Source organism: Terrapene carolina, unplaced genomic scaffold, assembly GCF_002925995.2.
Source record: "Terrapene carolina triunguis isolate 2854851 unplaced genomic scaffold, T_m_triunguis-2.0 Scaffold66, whole genome shotgun sequence".
Lineage (NCBI taxonomy): Eukaryota > Metazoa > Chordata > Testudines > Emydidae > Terrapene > Terrapene triunguis.
In genome coordinates this window covers 48,683,914-48,696,275 of record NW_020664417.1, presented here as the reverse complement: position 1 = coordinate 48,696,275, position 12,362 = coordinate 48,683,914, and the positions used below count along the sequence as shown (strand labels likewise).

Below are 12,362 nucleotides of genomic sequence, written 5' to 3'. Positions count from 1 at the left end.
ATTCAGCAAAGCATTCATATGCTTAACTATGCATGTGCTTAAAGTTATTTTGACAAGTCACTTTATCTCCTTGTACAGTAACTCCTCACTTATCGTTGTAGTTATGTTCCTGAAAAATGCGACTTTAAGCGAAACGATGTTAAGCAAATCCAATTTCCCCATAAGAATTAATGTAAATGAGGAGGTTAGGTTCCAGGGAATTTTTTTTCCACCAGACAAAAGACTATATTATATATATACATACACACAGTATAAGTTTTAAACAAACAATTTAATACTGGTACACAATGATGATGATTGTGAAGCTTGTTTGAGGTGGAGCAGTCAGAGGGTGGGATATTTCCCAGGGAATGCCTTACTGCTAAATGATGAACTAGCAATTGGCTGAGCCCTCAAGGGTTAATTCTCACACTCTACAAGGCAGCAGGAATGGAGGGAGGGAAGAGCGCATCGGAGACAGACACACGCTGTGTGTGAGAGAGAGAGATGCGCATTTCCCCTTTAAGTACACTGCCTTGTTAATTAGATCAGCTTGCTGAGACCTCAGCTGCTGCTGCCAGCAAGCTCCCTCTGTCCTGAGCCCTGTTGTGTGTCCCCCCTGCTCTATGGAAGATGGGGTAAGTGGGGTGCAGGAGCAGGGGGAGGGGGACACCCTGACAGCCCCCCTCTTCCTCCCTTCCCCTCCCCCCATCCCGCATAGCAACCAGGAGTCTCGGGGAGCAGCTCCAAGGCAGAGGACAGGAGCAGCACATGGCAGTGGGGGGAGGGACAGCTACAATTGCTAGCCTGCTGGGCAGCTGCTGCACAGGGAACTTAGGGGATCGGGGAGCTGATAGGGGGGCTGCCGGTCCACCCTGGTTCCAAGCCCCCACCTGCAAGCAGTGGACAAAGCAGGCGGATGCCAAACGACATTAAAAGGGAGCATTGCACAATTTTAAATGAGCATGTTCCCTAATTGATCAGCAACGTAACAACGAAACATTAACCGGGACGACTTTAAGTGAGGAATTACTGTACTTCCATTCCACATGGGTAAAACAGAGATAATGAGTCCTTTCTCCCACTCTGTCTAACCTCTTTGGGACAGGGACTGTCTCTTAGGATGCTATGTACAGCACTTAACACCACGAGGCCCCTGCCTTGGTTGGGGCCTCTAAGATCTACTGTAATACAAATTATAATTACACACTTGGTAGTCTCTGTTTACATCACTGATCTGCCAATAGTTATTTGGAACATCCATCCGATTATATTCTTCATTGAGGCTCACAAGCTTCCATCCTTGTTCTCGCTCTTCTTTATCTAACTTTGGGTTGAATGAGAAGCAGTAGAGCTCTTCATATTTCACTGAAAGAGAAAAAAGAGGCAATAAGACAGGACAATAAATCTGAGCTGAGATCAGAGTCTCCAAAAGCAAAGCTGGTATGTTATTCTCTGTATGGGATGTTATTCTCTGTTATTCCCATTCAGAATCGTATGTTTTGTTATGCAAAAGCCCACATACCAGCATCTAATCACATAGAAGCTTACTTTGAAAGTAGTAGGCTATTCTTCTGTTTGTGGCCTTTTTTCCCCCCTACTTGTACAGGCCTGTATTATTGATCCTATTTAAAATATAGGAGGAGGAGCGAGGGCATGGCAGACTCAGGGGAGGAGGTGGGAAAGGGTGGAGTGGGGGCAGGGCCTGTGGCAGAGCCTGGGGTTGAGCAGTGAGCACCCCCAGCACATTGGAAAATTGGCTCCTGTAGCTCCAGCCATGGAGTCGGAGCCTATACAAGGAGCCGCATATTAACTTCTGAAGAGCTCCAGAGCCACAGGTTGGCCACCCCTGCTCTAACACATCACAAGTACATGTTTCATCCTCTCACTGTATGGTCCTTATAGCTTTTGGATCAAAGATTTTAGTATATAAACAAAATAAAGTACACTGAATTATGGTAAACTGAGTCACATCTGTTGTCAAAACGTCATCATTTGATAAATCTGTTTCAGACTGTAACTGTCTTGAAATCAAACAGGTTTAAATACAACCCTTGGTTACTTCTATTTTATGTCCTTGATAAGCAGAATAGAGAACAGGAACTTTCCTGTTCTCAAAAATAGAGAACAGGAACTTTTTATGTATGGCTTAATAAAAATGGTTTTCATTTTAACTTCCATCCTCTTCTGCAGAAAGCATCTACTGTATTTCCATTATAGGTGATTTTTTTTAGATTTAACAGAGAAATAAGGACTAGTTTTAAGTTCCCATTAAATATACAGCATATGGAATCTCGGGGAAAAAACAAAGCTAAACACATCTCTGGCATCTAATGACATGATGGTTTCCATTAATTAAAAAGCTTGTGTGGTTTGTAATGTTATCACAGTTCCTTGGGGAACTCAGTTCCCTCTTTAGAAACAATTATTAACAAATATGAGGACAGAAAGGAAGAAAAGTTCCCTTGTTAAATCTTTATGACCCAGGCACTGAGCTCAAGATCAGCAAAGTCATTATTTAAAGAAAGGGAGAAGAAAGATCACTGAAATGCAGTGTGATAGATCAAACTTCATTCTGTGTTTTTTGTTATGGCAAAGCCTCATTTGCTTATGTCTCATTTGCTTATGTACAATTGTGTATAATTGTTAAGTTTAACCTGAAAAAAGTAACTTCAAATAAAAAATTTGGCTGAAATCCTGACATTTATTTTGCACCCCAGTTGCCAAAGTATGCATTAAATTAGCTGAATAAAACTACACTTCAGATATTTCCTTTCCATTGTAGCTGCTCACAAAACTAAGTGGAAACTTTCACAACTATATCAAATTATAATATACATGTCTTGGTTGTATGTAAATCTAGCCTGCCTATCATCTCAGGTTTTAATATCATATGATGGTACATAAAGGTTTTACAAATGCATCAATTGTGCCTTAAAGCTTAGTTAACATATACCCTCTATAATATTTAGGGCCTGATACAAACACAGTATTATAGTCATTGAGCCAAATTCTGCTGTTGTACAACTTCAAATGTTACTGTGACACAAAGTAGCTTAAGCTAAAGGGCCAAATTCTGCTTTCAGTTGTACCTGTGCATGCTCCATTGGAAGTTGACAGGTACAACTGAAAGTAGAATTGGACCCTTTAGTTTGGTTAGGCCCAGGGCTGGCTCCAGGCACCAGCTTAGCAAGCAGGTGCTTGGGGCGGCCAAGGGGAAGGGGCAGCACGTCCGGCTCTTTGGCAGCAATTTGGCAGCGGGTCCCTCAGTCCCTCTCGGAGGGAAGGACCTGCCGCCGAATTGCCACCAAAGAAGAAAGCGACATGGCTGAGCTGCCGCCGATCGTGGCTTTTTTTTTTTTTTTTTTCCCCCGCCGCTTGGGGCGGCAAAAACCCTGGAGCCAGCCCTGGTTAGGCCACCTTATGTCACAAACTGTTACAATGCATTACACAATATCACGACAGAAGATGGGATCTTACAGTTTCAGGTGTGGTATAATGCAGGGAAAAAGGCAAATGGGGGAGGGAAAATAGAACCTGACTCAGCCAGAGTTCCTCCTCGGGAGGACAAGCAGTCCACAACTGTACAGCAATTATATTACCCTTCAAGAGGGTGCAGCACTCTGGCAGACAGAAACAGGGGATAGAAAAGTTGCAACCCTCAGTATTGGTAGGCCAAATCCCGCTCACTTTACAATCAATCCTATTAACTTCAGGTGAGTAAGATTCCCATCCCCCCCACAGTGTCAATGGCAGATGCTTTACTGCTAGAGGCAAAACATGATGCTGCTCTGCAGCAATGCCACCCACCTGGTTCAACTGGTGGAAAATGTGACTGGATCCACAGAGCACGGGATAGCCTCAGAAGGAAAGGGAAGGGGCAGTCCTTGCAAGGGTAGGCCTCTAATCCCCATAGGCACTGCCACCCATTGGCCAACCAGAGGGAGATAGGAGCCAATTGACTCCCTGTCCTCTCCCCATTAATTTAAATCCTTGCCCAGGATTTTTCATGCCTCTTGTTCCATTTTAGTTGATCCCAACCTCCCCTTCTGTAGTTATAATGTAAGGACTGTGTTTTTAGGATACTGTGGGTCTGACCAATTCCCTGTTTTAAAGGTCAGGAAATATTTTTCCCCATTAGGAAAAAATTGGCAGAAGCCTGGTAGGTTTTTTTTGGCTTCATGACAGCATCATGGAAGGACAGTTAGGTTCAATAGGAATAGGATTTAGAAGTCTCATCTCAGTAATTTGTAAGAATATTTTATTCAACACAACTTACAGACAGTGCCCAGTGCAAATAAAAGGTCAAAAGGGCCTTTGCCCAGAAATAAAAGACCTGGGATTTGACTGTAGACCTTAGGTCTGTGGGAGAAGGCGAAAGAGACCTTAAGCCTTTTCAGACAGAGGTCCCTCTTTGGTACTTTCTCCTTCACGGGAGAGAGGTTTCAGCAGACTGAGCTAAATCCAAGGTGAAGGCTGAGGAATGTCTGCCCTGAGTTATGGATATATGATAGAAGGCCTATAAATCCCACACTAGACTCACTTAAATGAGGGAGATGGGGTAGATAAACTTAATACTGGGGAGGGACACTAATAGAGCTGTGGCCTGCCACTTAAATCCATTCTTTTGTTTGTCCTCATTCGCGTATGTGTCCTGCTCAACTTGCTTCTGCTATGCTACCAATGGATCTGCCCAACAGGCATCTTCTCAAAAGCATTCCTGGCTACATTTGTTCTTCACTGGGGCATTCCTTAGTACTGCAATGCCAGGGTCAAAAGCCACCTCTCCACGGGTATTAATATACACCTTCTGTCCCTTCGAAGGAAGGAGCATTACAGGATCTCATTTTTCCAGTCTTGTATGAAAACATGATGAGATCCTGAAGACAGTGGAGTTAACCCAGATTTACATCACCGTAACCAAGAGCTTAAATTGATTAATTGTTTCCATAACACACTCCAATTACTTTCACCCTACATCACCTAGCATACTCAAATACATGCACTCCAGTGTACATATTCCCTTCACTGGTATTCCAGTTATAGTAAGCACTTTACCAACTTAAACTGCTGCTGTGGCTTGCTATGCAATTTTTTCTAACACATCAGAGAAAACCAGCTCTAACCAGCTGTCTTGTAGCAAGATGAAAATTAACGTTGACCTTGTCAGTTTTGTGCAAACTATAGCAATGTCTCCTTTACACAGAGTTCAAAATAACATTAAAAGACAGAGTTGGACCTTATGCTTCAGACTGGGTTGTTTGCATCAAAACAGCCTGCATTCAGCATCCTTTCCAATTAATTCTTAAGTTAACAGCACAAACACAGGAGGAGATGCTGGAATCTGCTACAATACTTGGATTCTCACTTTTAAGGGTAAAGGGTCAAAATTACCTTCGGTTGCACAGTTGAATTCAGTATTTTGAAACTGACAGTAGGTCCTAGATTTGAACATGTTCAAAATCCAGATACAGGTGGATCAAAACACAGATTCATTGGTAGACTAAATCACCTAGCTGCCAACCTGCATATTCTTTATACAACACCTGCTCTGCAGCTTTTCTTTGATACCTGGCAATCTGTGTTCAGTGTAGAAAGAAAAAAACATAACAAAATCTGACATATCTGCAAGATATAGTGTAGCCTTTTAGCAACAACTGTTCGCTGAGCAGGTTATACATTCAAAGCACATTCAATAAGACCCCCAAGTTTAACTCTTGATTAAACATCCTTAAAGCAGGTGTTATTCACAAAGTAATGTCACACCACTGATGCTGTACAGCCAAATCTTTCTCAAACTTCCTTAGGAGATACTTAGCTTAACACAAACTCTTCACTTTTTAGCAATTTTTTTGTGTACAGCCAGCACTTACCATTATTTTAATTATATCCCATTGTGCTCATTGCCCTATTTCCCCATAACACAATCTACATGGTATATTTGGATGAAATATATCTCCTAAAACTGCAAAGCACACACAGCTATTATTTTCTATCCTCCTCAGGGCAGACTTTTTTTTCTGTGTTTGTACAGCGCTGGGCACAATTGGAGCTTATGGGTGCTATCATGATGTAAATATTTATTCCTAATATGTCTAGTTCAGTTAAGTTCATTCTGTTAAACTAATTGTTTAAGTATAAAACTTATCTTGAAAGAATAAGACAACAGGATCATTGTACCCTCATATTTACCCTAGATGTAATAGAAGTAAAATTGCAAGTACAGACAAGGCTATTAAATTTCATTTTTCCTTCCTTTAACATTTTCCCAGAAATTTAAATACAGAAAAAAAGAGGCTGTTTCGTATATTGCAGCTATGATATGAGAACAGTAATATTACACACAAAAGGTCAGGTTTTTTTCTGCACTCCTCAGCTACACTGTGGTTGGATCCTGAGCAGGTGTGAAGCAGGGAAAGGTTCATTTCCCCCTTGCTGTCATTTGCAAATCTGCACACAGCAAGAAACAATTTAGACTAGTACCACTGGCAGAATGAACTGGGGGGAAAAGGCAGAAAATCTCTTCCAGGCTTTGCCATTTAAGCTAGATAAAGGCATCTGAGGCACAGAATGGGATAACATTCACAGGAAACTGTACACTTGTTCACAGCATGATCATGGGTGTTCAAGCTTTTTGTGGTTGGCTTCAGTGAGGTTCAGCCACATTTCAAAACCGTGTGGAAAGGTTATAACTCTGTTAAGTTATTTGGGGCTTTCCGTAAGCGGTAGCCTGCCATCAGCCCCATGCTCCCCAGCCAGCAGGGTGGATAAGAATCAATGATTTAAAAAAAAAAAAAATCAAAAATCTGATTTTTGGGATAAAATGCATTTTGATATCTAAAGATAGTTTTAATTAAGATATCTTTGAGCTATAATGTCTCATCATGGAATAGGGATTATAAATTCTAATTCTATAGTATGAGACTATATATTAAAGAAAAGTTTTGTAAATGATTTCCAATAGTTCATGGATTAGAGACCCAATCTTATGTGGTTCCAGGGGCTTCTTTATAGATTTAGGTTAATCTTTCTATTTACTCAATGAGGCTCAGTCTAGAAGATACCATCAGAGATGCTTAGTTTTACAGTTCGCAAACTGGATTTGTGTATCCAGAGATACATGCTTGTTTATTTAAAAACATTTTTGCTGTTAAATAAATATATAGAGAGGTGAGAAATAACAGACCTCAACCCTATTGTCCCTCTGCAAATTTGTGTACACAGAGTCAATCCCTTACCTCTCTCTAAAAGTGCGAGGTTTCAAAAAGTTCAATGAACAGAAGATTGTGGGGCTGGAATAGATCTGGACAAGGAGAGAAAGTCTGGAGATAAATGTGAGAAGGGAGGGACAGGCAGTAGAAACAGAAGTGAAACTGTTTGAGCAGCATATTCCAGAAGTCTTGAGGTCTTTCTGAGTGTAGCCTTCATTGATTTGAGAACTACCATACCATTCTCTCACTAGAAGGGAAAACCTATAATGGCAGCAGGCTGTAAAAGAGACCCAGTTTGGGAATATTTTAATGAAGTGCCTCTACTTGTGGGTAAGACAGGCATGCGTGCAAAATGCAAACAGTGCAACAAAGAAATGCAAGGCCTGGTCGCCCGAATGAAACAACATCATGAGAAGTGTTCCTTCTCAGGAGGAAGCTGCGTTGAAGATGATGAAAGGAACATGTCTGAACATGCAGGATCTTCAGGTTGATAAACTTCTTTATTTCATAGTTCTTTCTTAAGGACTGCCTGTCTTCCTTCTGGACTATTCTTGAATTCTCATGTTTGAGCAAAAAATATAGTTGTTACTCTATGGTACTATCATTTTAGATGCAGTTGTGATAAAAAATAAATAGCTGAAATAGGCAGATCTTCCTTTTACAATTTCACCTTTAAAGTAGTACTGTCAGTGAATGCAATGAGTAATACTAAATGAGCAGTATGGTGGTAATAATTAAATAACTGCATTGACTTATTTTGTTTAGGAGAATCCCTCCTCAACAGACAGGATTCTGAAGATCCCACCTTCAAGATCACCATCATTTTCTATAGTTTCAGAGTTATCTGCCAATGATAATGTTTTAGTCACATCATGTATGTCACATAGCCACAGTATATCACCTGTAGCAAAAAGAAAAAAAATCTCCATCACCCAGAAACAACCATATATAAGTTTGTGATGAGAACCAGCAGATTACAAAAAGAGGTAATTGATGAAAAGATTGCCCGGTTTGTTTATGCAACAAACTCTCCTTTCCGTATGATTGAGAACCCACACTTCATTAACATAGTTCAGTCATTAAGACCAGGATACAGTCCACCCAACAGAGCAGATGTCGCAGGCAAATTGCTGGATAAAGTGTGTGAAAAAGAAATTGAGTAGTGTGCAAAAGGTGTAGAGGGTAAAATTGTTAACCTGAGTCTTAATGGGTGGAGCAATGTCCACAATGATTCTGTTGTATGTGCTTGTGTGACAACATAAGAAAATGTCTTCCTTACAGAAACAAATGATACATCAGGAAATGCACACACAGCAGAATACTTACAGTAAAAGCTATAACAAACTGAAAAAAATTCTAATGTCTAGTACGCAGCTTGGTCACAGACAATGCTGAAAATGTATCCAAGATGAGAAGAAATTACTTAGAAGAGAGTCCCAAGCTATTAACATACGGTTGCAGTGCTCATTTGATGCACCTCCTAGCCAAAGACTTCAGTGTTCCAGAAATAAAGGCTAATGTTGTTGAAATTGCAAATGTTTCCGTAAGAACCACTTTGCAGCAGCCGCTCTGAAAAAAAAGTGGGAGGAACCAAGCTAATTCTCCCACAAGACGTGCGATGGAACTCAAAGTAGTGGACTGTTTTGAGCACTATAGCAAGAACTGACCTAATCTGATGACAGTTTGTGAACAAAATTGTGAAAAAATAGATGGCGCTGTCACAGCTAAAGTTCTCAGTATTGGGCTTCAGAGAAATGTTGACCACATGCTGAGTACACAAAAGCCTATTTCTGTAGCCTTGAATGAAATGCAGGGAAATAGCTGTTTTATTCCTGACGCTGTTGAAATTTGGAAGGAATTAAGTGAGATCTTAAAAAGCGAAATATGCAATAACAGAGTTAAATTACAAGCATTAAAAAAATGGGACAAGCACTATCTCCAGCTCATTTTCTTGCAAATATTCTCAATACTTGGTACCAGGGTCAAACCTTAACTGCTGAAGAGGAGGAGTTGGCTATGACATGGACATCCGGCAATCATCCCTCCATAATGACAACTATAATAAACTTCAGAGATAAGGGTGAACCATTCAAGAAATATATGTTTGCTGATGTTTTAAAGAAAGTCACACCAGTGAACTGGTGGAAATCACTTAAGCACTTGGATTCAGAGACTGTTGAAGTGATAATCTCACTTTTAACAGCAGTAGCTTCTTCTGCTGGTGTAGAAAGAATATTTTCTTCCTTTGGACTAGTTCATTCCAAATTGAGAAATCGTCTGGGACCTGAAAAAGCAGGAAAGTTTGTTTTTCTTTTCCAGATTATGAACAAACAGGAAAAAGAAGGTGAAGACAACTGAGTTAGTTGCTCAAGCCAATATTTTAAGTTTCTCATGTTGACCTGGCTGATAGTTGATTTACTTTGTTTGTTTTTTTTAATATTTCATTTAACTATTTTAGTTAACAATTTTAACAAAAACAAACCTGATTTTAAAAAACTTGAATGTTTAACTAAATTCAAAAATTCGTATGCTTGTTTTGTTAAAATATTATGTTTGCTGTTGAAGAAAAAAATCCAGAATACATAACGTTGTTGTTTTAGTTAAATAAAACAATGTAAATGTCTGTCTGGTGAAGTTCTCCTCCTAATACAGCAAGAAAATCCTCCAAATATTAATGATTAACCTGTTGAATTGGAGATAGTTCACCTCCCAATTACTTCATAAATATCTGCTTCAATTACCTTTGGTAAATGAAATAACCAAACAATCATTCATTTTCTGATATAGCTGTAAAACTAATCTGAAAAGTTTTCAAACTAAATCACTTTAAAAATGATAGTGTGAACCTTCTAAAAATGAAACCTACATCTATCTCTGAGTTGTGAAGAATATGTATTGTTATAACAATAAGAATGCACTTTTATGTAGAAATCTATGATTAAATCAAGTCTTCCTGACTAGTGATTTAAATCATGATTTAAATCAAATCCACCCTGCCAGCCAGTGCATGCTAGTGACCTCTACCTAGACATGTCCCTGGGCTTTGTTTGTTCTACTGATGGCATTAGCTGTCCCACTATGTGTGCTCACTAGCATTTACTGCCACATGATGGCTGCCTCTTGTATGAGTGTTGCTGGTGGAGTGAGGGGAGACTCTCCAGGCAGATTACAAACAAAACTGCCCTTGCCCTGATGTTTGAAAAAGATGCTGACATCATCTCACCAGCAGGCAATAGTCCATTAACAACCTCAGCTCCTGTCAAAGGGCATTCAATCAGGCTAATTGCTTACAAGCATTAACATCTAGTTCTGCGCTCCCCTTGCATACCTGGCCGTGCCAGACGTATTAAAGATATGTAAACATCATGGCAATCTCTTTCCTGAGGAATGATAAGCTGGATGATCTGGAAGTTCTTGCAGCGAATCAGCAAAGGGCAGCCAGTAACAGTTGTGGCCTGTTTCTCGATGTAGGAAATTTGGCTGTGAAGAATCTGAAAAGACAAAAATTGGTTATGCCAAGCAAAATGACATCTGTGGTAAGGAGAAACACTACACTGATTTCCCATGGCCTAAACAGTAGCAGTGACATTTCAGAGAGTCCTCACAACCCTCCTCATAGCTCTTTCCTTTTTTCTCCACTTCCAGGCACAAATGATAAGAGACTGACATGGCTCCTATCATAACCCAGAAGAAAGAGTTCTCTAATGCTTCAGGTATTCAAAGGGTGTTACAAACACTAACTAATTCATGACATCTAATTGCTTTCTTAAAATGTAAGTTAGTGGTTATAGAAGAGACATCTCTTTTGATCCAGCTTTAATGAGAAGTTAACAGCACCAATGATACAAATTAAAAAAAAGAATCTAGGCCAAAACTTTGCCCCTCTCCATTGGCAAAAGCTCAAATATTAGATCTTATTTAATGATACTGAACAGTGAAGGTGAGGATTCGAGGGAAGAAGGACAGAATTTATGGTTAATGTCAAATGGGCAATAGAGTTAGTAACTAAACTATAGCTAGACACTCAGATAGTATAGTGAGGGAGGCATATCAGTACCTAGATAGATATAGATACATTAGATAGATTTGATAAAATAGACAGACAAATTGGGTGAGAGATAAAACAGGTAGACAGATACTAAATTACCTCTGTGGGGGGGAGGGGGGAGAGAGCGAGAGAGAGAGAAATAACTGATACTGCTCAGACAGATATTGATAGCAGCATCTTTACCTTCATGCAAGAATACAAATTCAGAGTATCTCAGGATTTCTGCTCTATTCTTCCCCATAGGAGACCAGTAATTCTAGTTTGAAACAGTGTTCCCATTGTAATTACTGTAGAACAGAGGTTCTCAAACTGTGGTCTGCGGACCACCAGTGGTCCGTGTGCTCCATTCAGGTGTTCTGCGGACCGTTCCCTCTAAAGTGCACACCTAGGCGACCGCACATGAGAGAATGAAGGGCCACCCACCTAATTAGTGGAGCTGTGTGGGCATGGCTCCATTAATTAGGTGCCTGGACCCTGGAGAAGATGCACATGTAAGGTGAGGTGGTAGCCTTGTGGGGAATAGGAGGTAGGTGGGAGGGGCAGTGGGGTGAGAAGAGGGGGTGGGGGGAATTTGGGATGTGCGGGGCTGCAGCAACCAGAGAAAGAGGTGACTTTCCCCAGCTCCAGGGCTGCGGCTTCCGGGGAGAGAGATGGCCCTCCTTCCCAGCCTTAACTCTGTGGCTGCTGTGGTGGAGAGGAAGAGGGAGATACCCCCCCCCCCTTTCTTCCCAGCCCCAGCTGCTGCAGCGGGGGAGAGAGGGCACATCCATCGCATTAGAAAGGTAAGACTACGGATATTAAAATATGAGTTGTGTGCTTTTATTTGTAGAACAAAAAATGTTAATTATTAAGGGGTTTTTTTATATAGCATTTTTATCCAAAGTGCTTTCAGTAGTTAGCTAACAGTACAAACAACATTTGGAAAGATTATTAAGTGGTCGCTGAGACCCTCAGCAATTTTCAAGTATCAGAGTAGCAGCCGTGTTAGTCTGTATCCACAAAAAGAACAGGAGTACTTGTGGCACCTTAGAGACTAACAAATTTATTAGAGCATAAGCTTTCGTGGGCTACAACCCACATCCGAAGAAGTGGGTTGTAGCCCACGAAAGCTTATGCTCTAATAA

The 12,362-nt window shown here is 40.6% G+C and overlaps 1 protein-coding gene across 1 annotated transcript in view; it reads right to left on the bottom strand.

The window, feature by feature from the left end:
* The window catches only part of MTMR7 (myotubularin related protein 7), a 77,357-nt gene that overhangs the window by 50,848 nt on the left and 14,147 nt on the right, over positions 1-12,362 (bottom strand). Inside the window, 2 exon segments of the mRNA XM_026648012.1 lie at positions 1,190-1,347; positions 10,519-10,681. Coding sequence (XP_026503797.1) covers positions 1,190-1,347; positions 10,519-10,681 — 321 coding nt within the window.